This window comes from Martes martes (assembly GCF_963455335.1).
Source record: "Martes martes genome assembly, chromosome: 1".
Lineage (NCBI taxonomy): Eukaryota > Metazoa > Chordata > Mammalia > Carnivora > Mustelidae > Martes > Martes martes.
In genome coordinates, this window is record NC_137888.1 from 90,659,231 (window position 1) to 90,678,583 (window position 19,353).

At 37.2% G+C, this 19,353-nt stretch overlaps 1 protein-coding gene across 1 annotated transcript in view; it reads right to left on the reverse strand.

Annotated features, from left to right (window-relative positions):
* Nucleotides 1–19,353, reverse strand: part of WDR49 (WD repeat domain 49) — a gene marked incomplete at both ends in the record, with an annotated part of 129,708 nt that overhangs the window by 45,216 nt on the left and 65,139 nt on the right. Inside the window, 2 exons of the mRNA XM_080803291.1 lie at nt 8,150–8,265; nt 11,746–11,910. Coding sequence (XP_080659417.1) covers nt 8,150–8,265; nt 11,746–11,910 — 281 coding nt within the window. The remainder of the gene's footprint in view (nt 1–8,149; nt 8,266–11,745; nt 11,911–19,353) is intronic.

A 19,353-nucleotide genomic window follows, 5' to 3' on the forward strand; every position in this document is an offset into this window, starting at 1 on the left:
CTGTTCACATTTTGTTATAACATCTAATAAATATATATAGCTACACTCCTTTGCTAGATTATAAATTCTTAGAAATCAGGCATCTTATCTCATTCTGCAATCCCATAACAGCAAGCATTGTGACCAGCTTATAATGGGTATTCAATAAATATTTGTCAAATAAATAAATGAAAAATTCTCTGTCCAAACGTCACCTCCTTATTTGAGCCTTCTGTGACCACTCTATCTAAAGACTCTTCCTTGAGGGTTAATATCCAAAATATATGAAGAATTTATACAACTCAATACCAAAAACCCCCAAATAATCCAATTAAAAAATGGACAGAGGATATGAATAGATATTAGTCCAAAGAAGACACCTAGAAAGATGTCTAATATCACTAATCATCAAGGAAATGTAAATCTAAACCACTGGATGGTTCAGTTGGTTGAGTGTCTAACTCTTGATCTCAGCTCAGGTCTTGATCTCAAGGTTATAAGTTCAAGCCCTGTGCTGGGCTCCATGCTGGGTGTGGAGCCTAGCTTAAAAAAAAAAAAAGGCAGAGTTATATAACAACTCACACTTGTCAGAATGGCTTAAAATGCAAGAAATAACAAGTGTTGGAGAGGATGTAAAGAAAAAAGGGCACCCATGCACTGTTGGTAAGAATGTAAATTGGTGCCATCACTGTGGAAAACACTATGGAGGTTCTTCAAAAAATTAAAAATGGAATGACCATATAATCTAGTAATTCCACTACTGGATATTTATCCAAGAAAATGAAAACACTAACTCGAAAAATATACATACCCCTATGTTTATTGCAGCATTATTTACAATGGTCAAAATATGGAAGCAGCACAAGTGCCCATCCATAGATGAATGGATAAAGAAGATGTGGATAAAAAAGATATATATATACAATAGAATACAATAAAAATAAAAGATATAAAATAAAATAAAATAAAAATTAAATTAAAATATATATATATACACAATAGAATACAATAAAAATAGAATGAATAAAGAATAAAAGAATGAAAAGAAAGAAATCTTATCATTTGCAACAACATGGATTTATCTGGAAGGCATAATGCTAAGTGACATAAGTCAGTCAGAGAAAAACAAGTACCATATGATCTCACTCATATGTGGAAGTTAAGAAACAAAATAAATGAACAAAGAAAAAAAGACACAAAGCCAAAAAAGGCTCTTAAATATAGAGAACAAAACAGTAGTTGCTAAAAAGGAAATTGGTGTGGGGATGGGCAAAATAGCTGAAGGGGATTAAGAATACATTTATCCTGAGAAGCACTGAATAATGTTAAACATACTTAAATAAATAAAAGAAAAGAAAATTCGAGGCAGGGAGCACTATTACTTACTTATTTGGATTTTTCAGTCAGAATAAAACTTTATTTAAAATAAAAGATAAAGTAAAACTCTCCCCCTTGAGTATCTCATCCTTCACCCTACATCGCTTCTCTTGATTACACTTATCATTAGGAGCTATTGTGGTCTGTATTCACTTGTCTGTTTATTCACTCTCTTCCCTACCAAAAACAAGCTCTAGGAGAGGGGGGACTTCATTTATTTCCTTTCTGTATCAGCAATGCTTAGAATAGTACCTAGTACATAATAGGCATTTAATAAATATTTGTAGAATTGGTGTATGAATTATTCTTTCTTTAAGAAATCAATAATTTTAATAATAATATTTTTTAATAATATTAATATGAGGCTTATCAAGGTAAGATACTATAAATAAGGTACTTTGCAGTTCTGAATTTGCCATGAATCTTATAAGAGCTTTACATGTAATTTTTTTTTTAAGATTTTATTTATTTATTTGACAGAGATCACAACTAGGCAGAGAGGCAGGCAAAGAGGGAGAGAGAAGGAAGCAGGCCCCCCTCTGGGCAGAGAGCCCGATGCGGGGCTCGATTCCAGGAGCCTGGGATCATGACCTGAGCCGAAGGCAGAGGCTTTAACCCACTGAGCCACCCAGGCACCCCTACATGTAATTATTTTTAATTTTTTCTTTACTGAATGGTAAGTTTGGTTGAAGACATTTCCCTTTGGGGATGGAGACAGTACGGTGGGAGTGAGAGGGAAGAGGTCAATCCTCTATCTCTTCTATTATCTCTCAGTCAAAATTCAATGTCAAATGTCTTTTTGCCAAGATACCCATATTAACTAGATATATTTAGGTGACACGAGTCAAAGGCACAGAATGCTTTTCATAAGATGGTATAAAAACTATCCTTCTAGGGGCGCCTGGGTGGCTCAGTGGGTTAAAGCCTCTGCCTTCGGCTCAGGTCATGATCCCAGGGTCTTGGGATCGAGCCCCGCATCAGGCTCTCTGCTCAGCAGGGAGCCTGCTTCCTCCTCTCTCTCTGCCTGCTTCTCTGCCTACTTGTGATCTCTGTCGAGTAAATGAATAAAATCTTTAAAAAAAAAACAAAAAACAAAACTATCGCTTCTGATATTTGACCTTGTGTGCCAAAGTGCTGAGAAACTAATTAGCTGCCACCTTTCCCTTAAAACCTAACCTGAAACTTTCAATTGAAATGACAGTTATCCTTAAAATACCTTAAGAATCCACACTGTATTTCTCACTTTGTCCATTTCAAAGATAACTTTTTTTTAAGTTTGTACTTTTGCCAAGAGTTAAATTGAAGTGCAGAATGAGCCAATTTTAAGGCATTTTAGGAGTCTGAGAGATTTGTTCTTTTGACATTGAAAGAGTTTACTCGTTCCATTCCACACCTCCTATCAGAGATCCTGAGTCACTGTGTCATCTGTGAAGATGATCAGATCTCTTGCTCCGAATATAGATATAATAACCAATTCTGTGAGAACAAAATTAATTCACCTGTCAAGTACAAAAAAATACAAAAAAGAAAAAAAATATTTTAAAAAACAACCTTTTTTAGGGTGAATGAGATGGGAAAATAACTCTTACCAAAACTTATCATGTAGTCATTGTCATGGAGAGAACAAAAGAACACAATCAACTATCTGTTCCCTTAGAGGCTAATTGTTCGTGTGTTGTTAGTCCAATTACCATAAGAATCTATCCTTGTTCAGTCCATTGTGCTTTTTAGGCTTAAAAGAGGTATCTCAAAGGCAGAGAATGTGTTCCATATAAATCAGTTCATTTTTATTCTTTTTCCTAAAATTATTGGAATCAAATTTTGGACACCAAAGCCATGACAAGATTAGCTTTGAGGGTTATTTGTGAATCTCCAACATATCTGCCCCCTCCTGACTTCCAACATGGTTTTCAGAGTAAGTTACACTTTGGAAATGTTCATTCTGGTTCTCATTCTAATAATAGAAACCAATTGAGTCACATAGAATTGTAGTACCTTAGTAAAGCAATTATTAAGAATTTAATATCTTGTGATAGATAAGTTTTATTGTCAAGGAACTTCAAATCCCTAATCTAATTTCACTTAAAAATACTTTTAGAAATCAAGTTATATCAACACCTATTTATTGAGCATCTACTTTCACAGAGCTTTGTGAAAGATGTAATCAATAAAATTTTCAGAATTACTTGAATAAATGATTCCCTTCTTTATATAAGTCCAGCTATTGTACAGAGATAAAATCTTCATAAATAGAGGTTTTTCTTTTAACAGAAAGGAAAGAAATACAGTGGGAGAAACTAAAAGCCCAAGTCTATTTTTATAAATTATAGGATTATAGAATTTTAGGGCAGGATAAAATCTTAAAGTCTTATGATTATTTCTTTGATTTTACCAGAACTATACATATTATGTGCAAATGCAAAGTTAATTGATCATCTATTCATTTAATTTTACCAATGTAAATATGACGAGGCATTTAACCAGACATTACTTAGTTGGCCCTATGTCAATTCACAACTTTGTCTCTAAATATATTTTACTTGAAATGGTAAGAAACATCTTTTTAGAAGTTCTGAATTTGGGGTTTCTTCTTCTTAACAGATTTTACATATTCTCTAGATATTAATGAATGCATTTCTAGAAAACCAACATGGGATCTCCAATTCAGGTTTTGCTTAGAACCATTTCACAGTGGCATTTATCATATCCTGCTTTGTGTGAGTTGACCCCCCAATTAGAATATGTTGCCTGTGAGAGCAAGTATCATGCTTCTTCACATTCAGTCCACCATAGTTCCTAACTCAGCACTTTCTACCTAGGTGTACTTTAAAAATATGTGTGGGAAGAAAAAAGGGAAAATAATAGTAAGCTAAAACTTTGAGGTGTTAATTTTTTTTAATTTAATTTTAATTTAAAGCATGGTTTTTAAAAATTTTTTATTTAAACTTAATTTAGTTAACATATAGTGTATTATTAGTTTCAGGGGTAGAATTTAGTGTTTCATCAGTTGCATATAACACCCAGTACTCATTGAAAAACGTGTCTTTTATGTGTTCAAACACACAAAACTGATTCCCTAGATTTGATTGACATAACCAACCTATTCAATCAGATTACTTGTTTAAGAGAATATAGCTTCTCTCCAATGACTCAGTGACTCCATTTGTAACTCAGGAATGGTGGAAAGGGCATGGACTCTGGCACAGGAATTCCAATTCAGCTGCCTACTAGCTTTGTAATGTTGGTTAGACTACACATTTTTTCAAGTCACATATTCTCCCTTGTGAAAGAAGACTGGTAATACTTAGATTCCCGGTTTATTGTGAGAGAGAATAGATTTGAATAACTATCTTGCTTGCTCCTTATTCAGACTGTGACCTTGAGTAATTAACTTATCTAATTCTTAGATTTCCTGTTATTTAATAAACATTAATTAAATCACTCAACAAATATCACTGAGCACCCACTAAGAACCAGATACTATAACACACACATACACACACACTTAAACACACACACACGTGCACATTAAATGCTATAATCTAATTCTACATTAAACAAAGTACAGGAAGGTATACAGCACAAAGACAAATGGGGGCATATTTCCACCTCAGGAGTAAAGAGAGATGTCCTGATCGAGAAGATGAATGAACAAGACCTGAAACAAGAATAAATGTTAGCTACATGAACAACGTTTGGAGAAGGATTTCTAGAGAAGGGGAGAGAATAAAGGCAAGGGGTAAGGTTTACATGGGAACAGGCTGACAGCAGGTTCCTATATTTGAGTTTGAAAAGTACCCCAGTTGGCACATGGCTGGCTCAGTCAGAAGAGTGTGCAACTCTGTATCTTAGGGTCATGGGTCCGAGCTCCACCTTGGGTGTAGAGATTACTAGAATATACCCAGGAATGGATAAAAATGATATGAAGAATAGGTCCAGGCCAGAGGGAGTTTCAAAATATTTTATAGATACTCTGAAAGGTGTTAAACAAGGAAGTGACATAGAATGCATTGTAGAAAGCAATTATTATAGCTAAAATGTGCAGAATCTATTTAAGAGGTAAAATGGGGGCATTACTAGAGAAAAGGACAAATTAGAAGTCTGTGATTTTCAGCCAGGTAGAAATGAGGCCCTGAATGATATAGTTGTAGTAGTAAAAAGAACAGGTTTGAGAAATATTTGGAATAGAAAATAGGTGACAGTACTTGGTTGTGATATTGAGTGAGAAGGAAGAACCAAGGTAGATATTCTGGTCTCTGGCTGTTAACTGAAGTTCTGAAGCTAAGAGGGAAAAAGTGGGTTTTGAAGAGGGAACAAATAATAAATTCAATTTAAAATATGTTGAATTTGAGATTGCAGGCAGATGTGTCCAGAAAGCAAATGGATAAGTGAGCTTAGAGAGATAAGAGCTGACGATAAAGATCGAGATATCTACAAAATATTGCCTACCTTTCAAACGAAGCTAAGGATTAAGTTAGATAATGTATGTAAAGGGCCTAATGTTACAAAGCATTATAAATAAAATAAGCCAGATGCATATTTAGATACCTCACTCAATAAATGCACTATCTATCTTATCCTGGGCAAAATTATCAAACCAATCTCTTTATTTAGGTAGAGCCTGAAGTTAAAGCTACAACTTAAACAAGCTCCCTGTAGGTTTTAAAGAAAGCATAATAAGCTGTCAGTCTTCCAGTTATTTCTTTTCTAATCACTAAACTCTCAAGGAAGTGGCTTAATGGACCATCCTTCTCCCATTATAAGTGAACAGCCGACCTGTCCTCTTGCTACTTTGTTAAATGCCTCCTAATATTCCAGTAAAATCTGTCCTCACATAAGGGCTTTGACTTAGGAAATAAATTTTTTTTGAAGATTTTGTTTATTTATTTAAGAGAAAGAGAGCATGCAGGGGGAGGGGCAGAAGGAGAGGGACAAAGAGACTCTCAGGTGCTGGGGCTCGAGCCCAGGACCCTAAGATCACAACCTGAGCCAAATTCAGAGGTTTAAAAGACTGAACCACCCAGGCACCACAGAAATAAACTTTTTAAATCTACCAATATGAAAGCGAAATAATACAATTGAGAATGTATTTCTTCAACGTTCAGTTCCAACTAGGGATCCAAATCCTGATAACCTTGTGGAAGATGGAAAAGATGGGGAAAGATGGAAGGAGTGGGAACTGTTCCCTCTCTCAGCTCAGTCTTCCCAAAGCTCCCTCTCCAAGATGACAGAAAGTCACCACCCATCCAGAGAGAGCAGAACATCAGGTGTTCCTTTCCTTCCACCCTCTGTCCCTCCCTTCCTTCCTTCTTTCCACTCTATGCCTAACGGGGGCTTGAAGTCACTACCCAGAGATCAAGAGTCACACACTCTGTGCCAGCCAGGCACCCCACAGGTGTCCCTTTAAACCACTTTTAAAGGACTCTACTCACTAATCTTTTAAAACTGACTTGTGTAAAAATCCAAAAAAAAAAAAAAAAAAAACTTATCTTTGATGCTAATTTCCAACTATGGATATCTTAAAAATACAATTAAGAAAACAGTATCTCCAAACTTTTGACTTACACTGATGAATTCTTAAAATTTTTTTTGTGATGTTCAAAATTTCAGCTGGATCCACTGTATGCTTCACATCTACCATGCCATAACATTTGAGAATCAAACTGACTTATTACCACAGCCCGATATAGAAATACTTACTCTATAGTCTACTGAGAGAGAAGTCATTAATGGATCATGAGTGTTCCTAGGATGTGAAGAAGCCTTCTCTTTCAAAGATGAGGATTATTGAATTCATTCTTGATAGCAAGTAGAATAATCTGGATTATACCTTCTTTCTTTACAGTCAAACTACCCCTGAAAACCAAGCTGTAAGTGCCACTATGTTTTCTAGTCTGCATATGCACATTTGCATTAGAAGAGAAAGCCTGTCATGTGATCAGTAAAAGTCCCCAAATATATACCGCTAATTTTCTAGGTATAAAATCTGATTTGGATCCTAGCTTCAAATCATTAAGATCAAAATTCCATAGTGAATAATGTTGGGCAAATTACCTATTAGAGCCATATTTTGTGAACTGTTGAATTTATGGACAATATATTTTTCGCAAATATCACAGTTTCATTTTCCTAGTGCTTATACAATGCCATAGAAAAGGTCCTGTTTATGATCCCTTAGTTCTCTCAGGAGAACAAGAAAGAGAAGTAATTTTCCTTATAATGAAATGGAAGAATTGCTCCTCGAGAACAGTAAGCAGGCCGTGAAAGGCCCCTGTCTGCAAGGATATGAAGGAAAAGCTAATACAGAATTCCGTAGCCTATTTTCCTCTTTGCTGCAATCTAAAATAAGTAACAAGAGAGGAAGAAATGAGTTCCCTTTATCGTTGAAAGAATATAATTTATACATTAGGAATTTATTGACTATAAAGTCTAGGAAACTTTTGGAAATGGTATTATGACCCTGTCTGGAATGATTAAAGAAAAAGAGTCCAAAAGCCAGAAGAAAGCCTTCTAACACCTCTCAAAGCTGCTTGAGCTATGTGATCTCACCATGTTTTAGTCACTAAGCATTCAATCAATCCGAGCAGTTTCACTCACCTAGCTTACCAGCAAGTTAATGACTCAGAATCAGTCAAGATCTCTATGTTCTTTTCTCTTATAGATCCTGATTCAAAACCTACACTTTAACCTCAAATAAACTTTTTATTTAAAAGTTTTTTTAAAAAAAGATTCTGATTCAAATACAAACATTCTCCTTTTGCCTTCCTACAGTTTTGCACGAAGCACATCATACCTCTCCCAGCCTGTAACAAGTATCGTCTTCTTAAGAACCAGGATCTGTGAAATATCCACAGCTCCCTCTCGCCCAACATTTAGTGTGTGGTGACAGTATCCACTGAAGTCCCATACCTTCAAGAGAAAAACTTAAGTCACCTTTGAGACAAGAACAGAAAATGTCTTCTTCCGTGAATAAAATAACACAGTATAATAGGATTATTTTAAACTTTGGTGTTTATATTCTCGACAAGGGCTGATTCACTTAGGGTATGTCATAATTAAGACAATCCCCTGACCATTTAAATTTACCAGTTATTTTTTGTTATTCTACTTGTAACCTGATCAATTTAGTCTAATAATAGCTGATTCAAGGGCACCTGGGTGGCTCAGCCAGTTAAGTGTCTGTCTTCGGCTCAGGTCATGATCCCAGAATCCTGGGATCAAGGCCTGCCTTGGGCTCTAGGATCAGCAGGAAGGCTTCTCCCTCTCCCACTCCCCTGCTTGTGTTCTCTCTTGCTATCTCTCACACTGTCAAATAAATAAATAAAATCTTTAAACAATAATAGCTGATTCAAACAATAACAATAATAATAACAATAATAGCTGATTCAAAAGCTTTAAATAAGTATTTTTAAGGAAAAGGCTAAAATCACATAGAGCCATATTTTGGAGTCTGTTGAAACCCTGGTTCTTTCACTAAGTGTATATCTTTAAATTTCAATTTCCTCACTTACGACCCAGGACACTTACTCCTCTGGGACATTTGGAGGGTTAAACATCTAATACAGAGCCTGAAATACAGTCCTTATGGGTAGGTTTCCCATCTTCTCCCAGGAAAATGTCCTGTTGATAGTGAATGCCAGACCTCATCTACCAGAGGAACAAGCACTTTGAGTTTGTTTCCTCCGGCAGGTGGTAAGGACCCAGGCCCAGTGGGTGAACTTACAACGGAGTATCATTAGGTCACCAGCAGCTAAAACTAAGCCCTGCCATGAAACATCATTGGTGTATCATCGACAAAGGGCAAGTAGACACTACCAAAATTAAATTGCATATACCCTTTGACTAGACTCCCTTTGAATTTCAGCTTCAAGAAAATCATCTCACAGAGGCACTTACATGTGTGAAAAGAAATATTTTGAATATTTTTATATTCTTGAAGCATTGTTTATAAGAGCTAAATACCTGAATCAACCTGGTTGCTCATGGGACTAAACAGTCAGAATATGGAATATCTATACAGTAGCATAGAATGTAGCCATTAAGAAGAATATGTCATTTCTCTATTTCTAAGCTCTGCCTAAACTGAACCAGCTATGGAACCTTAAGCAATTTGCTTTATTTCCTTGGGCTTTAGTTTCCTCCTTTGTAAAATTGACCTAATAATATTACTAAGTATATAGATACATATGTGGGCAGGGGAGGTATGGTGAGGGTGTGCATTTGTGTGTGTGTATGTGTAAAGTGCTTAGAACAGTACATGGTTCTTGGTCAGCATGTGATAAAAGTGAGCTAACATTATTATTATTGTATGCATTCATTTGACTCAGTGTCCACAATAGAAAAATGAAAAATGCAGAGCCACATAAATACTGGGCTGCCTTTAAGAAACAGATGCTGCCCTTTGGCTAGAAGGATGTATGAGAAACCAGTAACAGTGGTAGCTACAAGGGAGGAGCCATGAATAGAGGTGAGAATGAAACTTTCTTCTTACTGTGTAACTCTTTGATATTTCAAATTTTATTGTATGATTACATTAATTATTTAAAACATTAAGTAATTAAAAATCAGATTCTTCAAAACCGTGATAAATAGGGCAATACTTATAAATCTTGGATGACATAGGTACCGGTTTGGGATTCTAAATTATAAATGAGATTGGAAAATGTCATTCATTCTTGTCTCTTCATAGCATATGAACAGCTCAACCCTGATTTATGCATCTTACAGAGAGGTTGCCAAATTTCAGAATTCTGTTGTGCTATTATGATAAAGACAAATATATCTTCAAAAGCTGTGATTATACTACTAAATTCACATTAACTTTGATGATGTAAGTCTTGAGCTGAGATGTTGAAGGGTACACGTGCTCTTCACCTACGTCACAGCATTTTCCTCTAAACATGGCTCTTACCAAACCCACCTAAAATAATACCCACAAATAGGTATTGTAAAGATCCGACTGTCCCCAGGTCCAACGAAGTCCCTTAGCTGGGACGGTCTGTAAGCTTTTATCAACCATCTGCTAATCTGCCCTGCTCTGAACTCTATAACCGGTTACTTTCCAAGAAAGGGGTAAAAGGAACCTAGTCTACTCGTCTCATTTCTCAGTTCAGTCTTGTACCACAGAACCCCAGAACCAGTAAGTGGGATACTCACTTGCTCCTTTTGCCTAAGTCTGTCTAAAATTGCGGTTCCAGTTATTCTTGTTTTATTCCACCTTGACCTCTGCGGTTGGAATTGTCCCATTACTGGCATACGTCTTACCAGTTCTGTAAACTAGGTTACTTAAACCCAAGCTCCCAGTCCTTACCTCCTGCCATTTAACCTTCCCAGAGGCCCAGCTCTGGTGATTTCCAGAGATTCTCACTGCAACCCACCATAGCACCTCCTTCACATTGACAGTAGCCAGCCTGGAATCCCCCAGAATTCTTGCTTCCAATTTCCATCATGTTCTACCCACATATCCAGAGAACTTTCCATTACCCTCCCATGCAGCATACCAGCATGCATCACACACCCCACCATGGAAGGCATACTTCATTCCTACCCCCTGATTCTAGTTATGACAGAAGTTTGAGAACCATTCAAAGCTTATTCTGGGAAACTGCCTTCTGTTGCCTCCAAGTGTCACATGCCATCTCCAATCAAAGATTGTCATTAGTCTCAGAGCTGAGGGGAGCAGAGAGGATTCACTGGCAGGCATGACTTCAGATACCAAGTATCTAAGCTTTGCATGAAAATTGGATCATTTTCACAAAGCATAATAGCACCTTTCTCCCAGAAGAAATTAGTAATGGTTACAAAACAAGAAAAGTGGAAGTATTAAATATTGTTAGTTTAGGATAACAACTAAGATAACGATTGTTCTGCCTACGATCCTTCCTACTGTCTCACTCCCCTTCACATAAAAGTGCAAATTATAACATGGGTTGATTTTAAAATATTCATTTGCCCTCAAATTTGAATCTATGCCATTTTAAAAAGTTTTCTTTGTTGCCCTGATTTCTCATCTTATAAACTGAGAGAAAGAAAACTAGAGATATTAGTTGAAGCATAGGAAAATTACTTGGACTTCTTATTCCCCAAAGTAATCCTCTATCCAGAACACTGGAACAGGCTTTCTGAAATAAGTAAGCCAAGTTGTGTTTTTATGTTAAATAATTTATTCAGAAAAATCATTTATTCATTTTTCCACAGAGGTTTCCTTTTTTTTTTTTCTCGCCCCTAACAGCTTTGTTATTAGATGGTGTGAGTTATTTAAGTCTTCTCATCTCATCTTTCCTCTTCCATGGCCAAAAAGACAAAAACAAATATAGCTATAGCTATGTCTCCTCACCTAGTATTTCAGCCTCCTCGTATCTGGATAGAAAAGCATCACTGCATTCCCACCTTTATGGTCCCATCTGTGCTGCCAGTCAAAAGCCGTGTCTCATTTGCATCAAGGGCCATAGTGCTGATTTCTGCATTGCCATGGCAACCAGTAAACTGTTTGATTTTCTGCCCAGTGTCTATCATCCAGAAGGAAACAGTAGACCCCGCGTCCGAGCTGATTACCTAAGAGAAAAAAACCTTGTAAGGAAATTAAATACAGTCCCAGAATCCACCATTTTTATTTCAATAAAAATATCTAACCTGTGAATCCCTCCCCCACCCCACAATAGTTAGAGACACAATTGTGATGTGTTTTCTTTCTTTTTGTTAAGCTGATAGCATTTTAATTCCTAAGCCAGAATGGAGGTAATGAAGTCATGATTCTCTTTACCAGCAAAGATAGGAATCTACTTCGCTTCCTCACCATTCAGCTGACTGTCTAGAGGCCATCCTGAAATCAAATCCTACCGAAAATAAACTTAAAAATTTTCTGCATTTAGATAAGAAAGCTGATTTTATTAGTCATGGTGCTCTGATACCATTTACTATATGAAAAGAAACATTTTACTGAATTTCACCTTCCATTTAGCATTTTGAAAAGAAAGCACCACCAGACATTATGGGGGGAAAAGTTAATTTTAACAAACTGATACAGCTATCGCTTTCAATGCCATTAGTCCCTTTCTTCCTCCTCTCTCAAGGTGCTGTATATATTTTTACAGCTAAACACAATTATTGATGGGCCACTAAAAATGAAGAACACAGGAAGGTTAAATATAAATCTGCATATACACTCCAAGAGGAAGGCAACAAAACAAATGCTAAAAGGGATACGATTATACATAATAGCTGACAGTAGGAAATTTTATAGTGGTAGGTAAACAGCTAATTTCAGCTCTAGATATTTAAGCACCCTGTAGGAAGTAAAAATCACTTCACCCATTTGACTTGGGGACCCAGAAGAACGAAAGCAAAACAAAAACACTGAACCAAACAACAAACAAAAACACGGAACCCACAAATAAGTAGACTGGAAATTGCCTGAAGAAACATTTCGACTTTGAGAAAACTTAAATCATGTCTTTATTTTCATAGGTACTGATTACCATCGTATAAATGTAAATTTATCAATAATATGCTAATCTGGGTATCACACTTTTATAATTAAATGGGTTCAAGATTATCGAATGTATATTCAGAAGACCTGGAGAGCCGGCCATCTTGCGTGCATGCCTTCATTCGGATTTTGGGCACACACTGAACGACCACTCCATCCCAGCTCCGTGACGGCAGCAGGGACTCATGAATCCCAATCTGAAGGAATCTACAGTCCAGGCTTGAATATTAAAATCACCTGGGGAACTTTATAAACCATGACCATATACCAGATCAGAGACTCTCATTTAACTGGGCGAAGAAGGAGCATTTTTTTTTTTGTGAGCTGCCCAGGTTACTTAAGTCTGGGAACTCTCAGTCTAGGTATGGAAACAGACAATAAACAGGTAAGAGCCAAATAATACAAGTTTAGAGGTCTCACCCCTGGTTGCAGCAGGGGCGCAGAGAGGAATATCCAAAATCTCACTGGGTTGGGGGATGGGGAATGAAATGTGAGGAGGGCCAGTCTGCGATTGAACATAGGAACATGTATTTATTGGATGCCGAGCTCTTTACACTCACTATCTCATTTGATCTTTATAAAAATCCTGTAAAATAAATAACATTATCATCTTCATTCGACCAGTGATGAAATTGAGATTCTAATCAGCTAAGTACTGTTCCCAAGCTTATATAATGAGGTTTTAATCATGGACTGTCTATGATAGACACATCATAAGGTCTTCTATATTCCAGTATAGTATCCCAGATAATTAAGAGTGTGCTGAGAAGAGAGAACTTGGAGAGTATTAGAAGCATGAGAAGCGATGTGAAGTGTAACGGAGACAGAGTGTGGATGCTGAGATAAATTGTGGAATGCCAGGTGAGGCAGCCAGCTGGTCTGGTGACAGATCATGGAATCCCTGAAGAGCAATGCTCGAGATCTTAACTATAGAGAACAGACCGATGGGTACCAGAGGGGGAGGTGTGAGGGGGATGGGGGAAGTAGGTGATGGGGATTAAGGAGGGCACTTGTTACGAGGAGTACTAGGCGCTGTATGGAAGTGTTGAAGCACTATATTGTACACCTGAAACTAATATTACACTGTATGTGAAGTAACTGGAATTAAAATGTAAAAAAAAAAGAGCAATGTTAGAGAATAATGAGTCATGTGTATAAAGTTCTTGCTGGGATAGGAACCTTAGCTTTCACTGGGTGGGCAGCATAGTGTATGACTCCAAGTTCACAGCAATCATTGCTCTTGATGGGGAGGATGATGATACAGCATTTTTTCTCCACAGGTTAGTGAAGGTCCTCCTGGCAGTGGTGTAGAGAACAAACTGAGGTTGTAGGAAGACCATTTGGGGGCTGCTGTGATAGTCCAGATAAAAGGTGTTCACCTGAAACAGCAGTTTGGCAGTAAAAAGGAGAGGAGAGACTGGGAAATAAAAGGGCCACCATTTTGCCACATTTATGTTCAGCAAAGAACTGGTTGTTGGCAATTGATCTCTTGTAGCCTTTTTCCCCCTGAAATTACAACTCTGAACCAAACAACTTCTTAGAATGATATAAAACTCTATGTACGTTACACATGTTCTCTCCTGAAGTCAAAAGTAGCTTAAATATTTAATTACCATTGTTCAACGATAGTATAATTTCTAGGACAAAATGGCCTGAATCTTGAAATAATGTGCCCTATCTCTTCAATTATCACCCCAGATAACTGACTGTTTCTATTTGCTTTGATTTCTGCAACATTCCTGCTAGTTAAGAGCACTGATTCTGAAGCCAGTTGTCTGACCTTGGGCTCATCGCTTAATGTCTCTAAGCTTCAGTTCCCTTCCCTATGAACCAGAAAGAATCACAGTTAACTACCTCAAACCACATTTAGAAGACTTAAATAAGCTAATATTTGTAAAGCACAGTACATGCTACCTAATAAACAGGCTATAAAAGTTAACTAGTGTTACTATTCTATTTAAGCTTTATTTGTCTCACTCTCTATTTGGGGTGATATCATTTTTCATATCTGAACCAATTTAAGACAAATATTTAATATCTTGCTTTCTTTCAACCATGACAGTGAATACAGACAATTACAATTTTAGAAAGCAGATTGTAAATGTACACTACAATTTCAAATTATATCAGACTTGTGAATTTCTCCACATAATTACTTAGGAATTTGAACTGTATTCGTTAAAAACAAAACCGTGGAAACATCATTTTCCAAGCTGGAGTGAAAATTTTGATGTCTTTTTTTTTTAAGAAAAGGTTAAAGGTTGTGAAGAGTTTTATTATTACTATTCAAAAAGCATTTATTGAGAACTTAGGCATTTTAGTACTAAAAGATGGGCATTCCCTGATTTAAAAAAAAAAAAAAAAAAAGTGCAATGAGACCAATGTTCCAGGAAAAGACTTGTTTACTTGTCCGAGACTGGCATCACCCACATTAAAAAGCATCTAATCATTGATTGCCCCATTTTAATCTGCTGTAGACATTCAATCAGGAATTAGTAACTTCCACATTTTGCTGTTTTGCAGCAAAACGCTCCCTCCTTTGATCACCTGGCTGAGCCCCAACATGCTATTCATCTGTTTTTAGCCCCTTTCTCTGCTCATTTCACAATTTCTCATGAAATCTGAATCAATAATGACAACAGGTTAGAGCCAGTCGGATTTCATTTTATGGCAATCTGCCTTAAGGTGCAGTCTTAGGGAAAACAATATGCTGAAAAACGAGGACTGACCATGTCACAAACATACCACCAGTACAAACAAGACTTCTGTCACTATGACAACATCAGAATACAAGAATAGAAAGGCAGGTGAAAAGACTTTCAAAGTTTGGTGAGAGAAGAATGCATTTAACATCACTTGGCAGGTGAGGGAAGAGGTTTCACTACAGGACGGTGGGGAGTTTATTTTTAGCAAGCTGTGATTTTTCTCAGGAATAGAGCCCAGGAATAAGTATTGGCTTCATGTTTATATGCCAGATTTTGATGAGACCAAATCTCTTCAAGTTTTCAGTTCTTTCCCAGCTGCTTCTTACCAGGTAAGACCTCAGCGGAGGAGGACAGGGCCCCAGCAGTCTGCTCTACCCTAAACATTCCAGTGTGAGCGGGCCTTGGGAGCAAACCATTCTTCTCCGCCTTATGTACCCGAGTTAATAACCATTTAGGAATATATGGGTCTTTTTGTCTCTCTCATTGGAAGCTGTCACAGCCAATGAGACAATTCTAAGAGACGTGAGGCTGTATCCACATCCCCTAATTGCCTTCTTGTATTCCAACAACAGTAGGCACTTTAGTTATCTTTATATGCATTCCAAGTCCTAGGTCCAAGCGAGAAGGGAAATCAAAAATTACAGCAGCGGATGTCACTGGCTACCAAGGGATGAAGACATTTGATTTAATTGCTGTTTATAGTTCTATTTTCAGTCAGTGCTGTTTGTGGCCCCATAATACAAAGCAGCTTACCTATTTTATTTCTATTGTGCATCAAATCTCTAGAAGTCACATTTCAGTAAGTAGTGAAGTGAGGGGAATGATAAGATCTAAGTACTGGTGCAGAAAGAGGATTCAAATATTTTAAAGCAACCAGTCTCCATTTATAAATCTTATTTATTACTCTTTTGGGTTAATTTGTAGTGTGCTCTTGCATAATTCATTCCTTGAGTTTATTGAACACCTATTATATGCAAGACACAGGATCTGGGAGTTGGGGATTCAGCAATGAAAAACTCCTGCTGTGGGGGTAGAGATCCAGTCAGACGAGAAAACAAAAAGGAAAAAAAGCTATATAGATATAGAGATAGATATAGTCTAATGGTGATAAGCATTACGGAGAAAAATATAACTGAGACGGAGGTAGAGGTCATTGGGCGTGAATGCAAAGCTGGGTGCTCTGACAAAGCCTCCATGAGAAATCATTTAAGGAAAGATGCAACTAACATAAAGGAGGGAGTCATGTAGGTACCTAAGTGAAGAAAGTTCTATGCAAAAGAAACAGCAGTGCAAAGGCCTTAAGGTAAATTTCCCTTGCACATTCAGGGACTAGCTAGGAGGTCAGCAATCCTAGGCAGTGTGAGCGATGGGAGGGGCCGAAGGCTGTGACAACCTGTGGTTGTCATACAGGCATTCAAAACACTCCCTTCCTCCAAGAACTAGTGGGCAAAGTCAGAAAAATACCATTTCCCCTTTTGTCTGCTTTTTTGGCTAATATTTATTTAGCTTTTACTCCTGCTTTGTTCCATGCACGTTTATATACAATATCCTCTGTCCTTCACAGAAAATCTACAATGGAGGTATTCTAATCCCTATTTTATAGATAGGAAAACTCTTGTGTAGAAAAGTGGTAGAGACTGCATTGCACGTCAAGGTTCTGGTTCTGCATGCTTAGAAGTCACCCATCCTAACCATAAGTAGAAAGCTGAACTAAAAAAATCGATAGCCCTTCTTTGATCAATAACAGAGATGAGGTCGCAGGACAAATTGCTACCCCCAGAATTGGAGAGATCAACAGGCAAATAGAGAAATCACCAGTTTACCAGAGCAGGAATGTGGGAACTGGAAACTCCACGGGAAACAGTGCCAAGAGAGGAAAACCACCACTAAAATTCACAAATTGTTGCAGGCTCCAAGTGGACAAGTCCAAGAGTTAAAAATGTCTGGTGGAGCCAGTTATGGGGGTCCCCAGAATTTTATGAGTTTTATTTTGAGATTATCAACCAGGATTTTACTATAATATTAGACAAAAATCCCCTCCTGCTTCTGGCAGAGGCAGAAGGAAAGAAACTATTTCAAAATACATTAGAGTAATTCTGTTCTTCTTAGCAAGGTCCACACTCAAGAGAAACTATTGAGCCAGGACCTCACCTGCTGGGGTTTTATCAGTGCTTACTTGATCTGAGGAAGGAATATACCAAATTCTAGCTGGCTTTAATCATCCTATTGGACATAAGTGTGGGGGACAGCTGAGGAGCCTATGCAATAAAAAAAATTACTTAATTTTGAAAAAGCAAAGTTCATAGTCCAGAGGCACAGGCTCACAAAAGACTGAGACATAATGCTAGGACTACAAAGTGCTTCTCCTCCCCCACACCTCACCACCACATTTCTAAAGCCCTACTTACAGCTGTTCCTTTTACCTTGTTCCTTATGTCCCACTATCAAGAAAAAATTATAAAACATAGGCATAAACATAAAAGGTAAAAAACACAGTTTGAGGAAAGAGAGCATGCATCAGACTCAGACATGGTATGGATACTGGAATTATCAGATCAAAAATTTAAAATAACTATGATTAATATGCAAAAGGCTCTAATGGGTAAAGATAGCATGTGAGAACAGATGGGTAACATAAGCAGAGAGATGGAGATTCTTAGAAAAAAACAAAAAGAGATGCTAGAGAACATAAATGAATCATGCCTTTGATGGGCTTACTACTAGACTGAACATGGTGGAGGAAAGAATCTTTGAGCTTGAAGATATATCAGTAGAAACCTCAAAAATTGAAAAGCAATGACAACAAAGGCTGAAAAACAAACAAACAAACAGTATCCAGGAACTGTGGGACAACTATAAAAGGTATAACATTCACAAAATGAGAATACTAGTAGGAGAAGGAAAAAAAAAAGGAACAGAAGAAATACTTGAAACAATAATGACTGAGAATTTTCCCAAATTAGGAACAGGTACCAAACCACAGATCCAGGAAACTCACATGACACAAAGAAGACTAAATGCCAAAAATAACGACACATAAGCCTATCAGATTCAAAGATGACATTTTGAGAGAAGCCAGAGGACAAAGATAAAAACGAAGATAAGAATTACATTTGAGCAGGATAACAACAGATGTTGCCAAGGATGCAGAGAAAGTCAAACCCTCTTGCACTGTTGGTGTGAATGCAAACTGGTGCAGCCACTTTGGAAAACTGTGGAGATTCCTCAAAAAGTTAAAAATAGAACTAACCTAGGATCCAGCAACTGCACTACTAGGTATTTACTCAAAGGATACAAATATACTGATTCAAATGGGTACATGTACCCCAATATTCATAGCAGCATTACCAGTAACAGCCAAACTATCAATAGAAAAAGCCGTCAACTGATGGATGCACAAAGATGTGGTATACATAAACACACACACACACACACACACACACACACACACACACACAATGGAATATTACTTATCAAAAAGAATAAAATCTTGGGGCGACTAGGTGGTTCAGTGGGTTAAGTCTCTGCCTTCAGCTCAGGTCATGATCTCAGAGTCCTGGAATTGACCCTCACATCTGGCTCTCTGCCCAGCAGGGAGTCTGCTTCCCCCCCCCCCCCGCCCCTACCACCTGCCTCTCCACCTACTTGTGATCTCTGTCAAATAAATAAATAAATAATCTTTTAAAATTTTTAATTAAAAAATAAAATAAAATCTTGCTATTTGCAATGACATGGATGGAGCTAGAGTATTATTATACTAAACAAAATAAGTCAGAGAAAGACAAATACCATATGATTTCACTC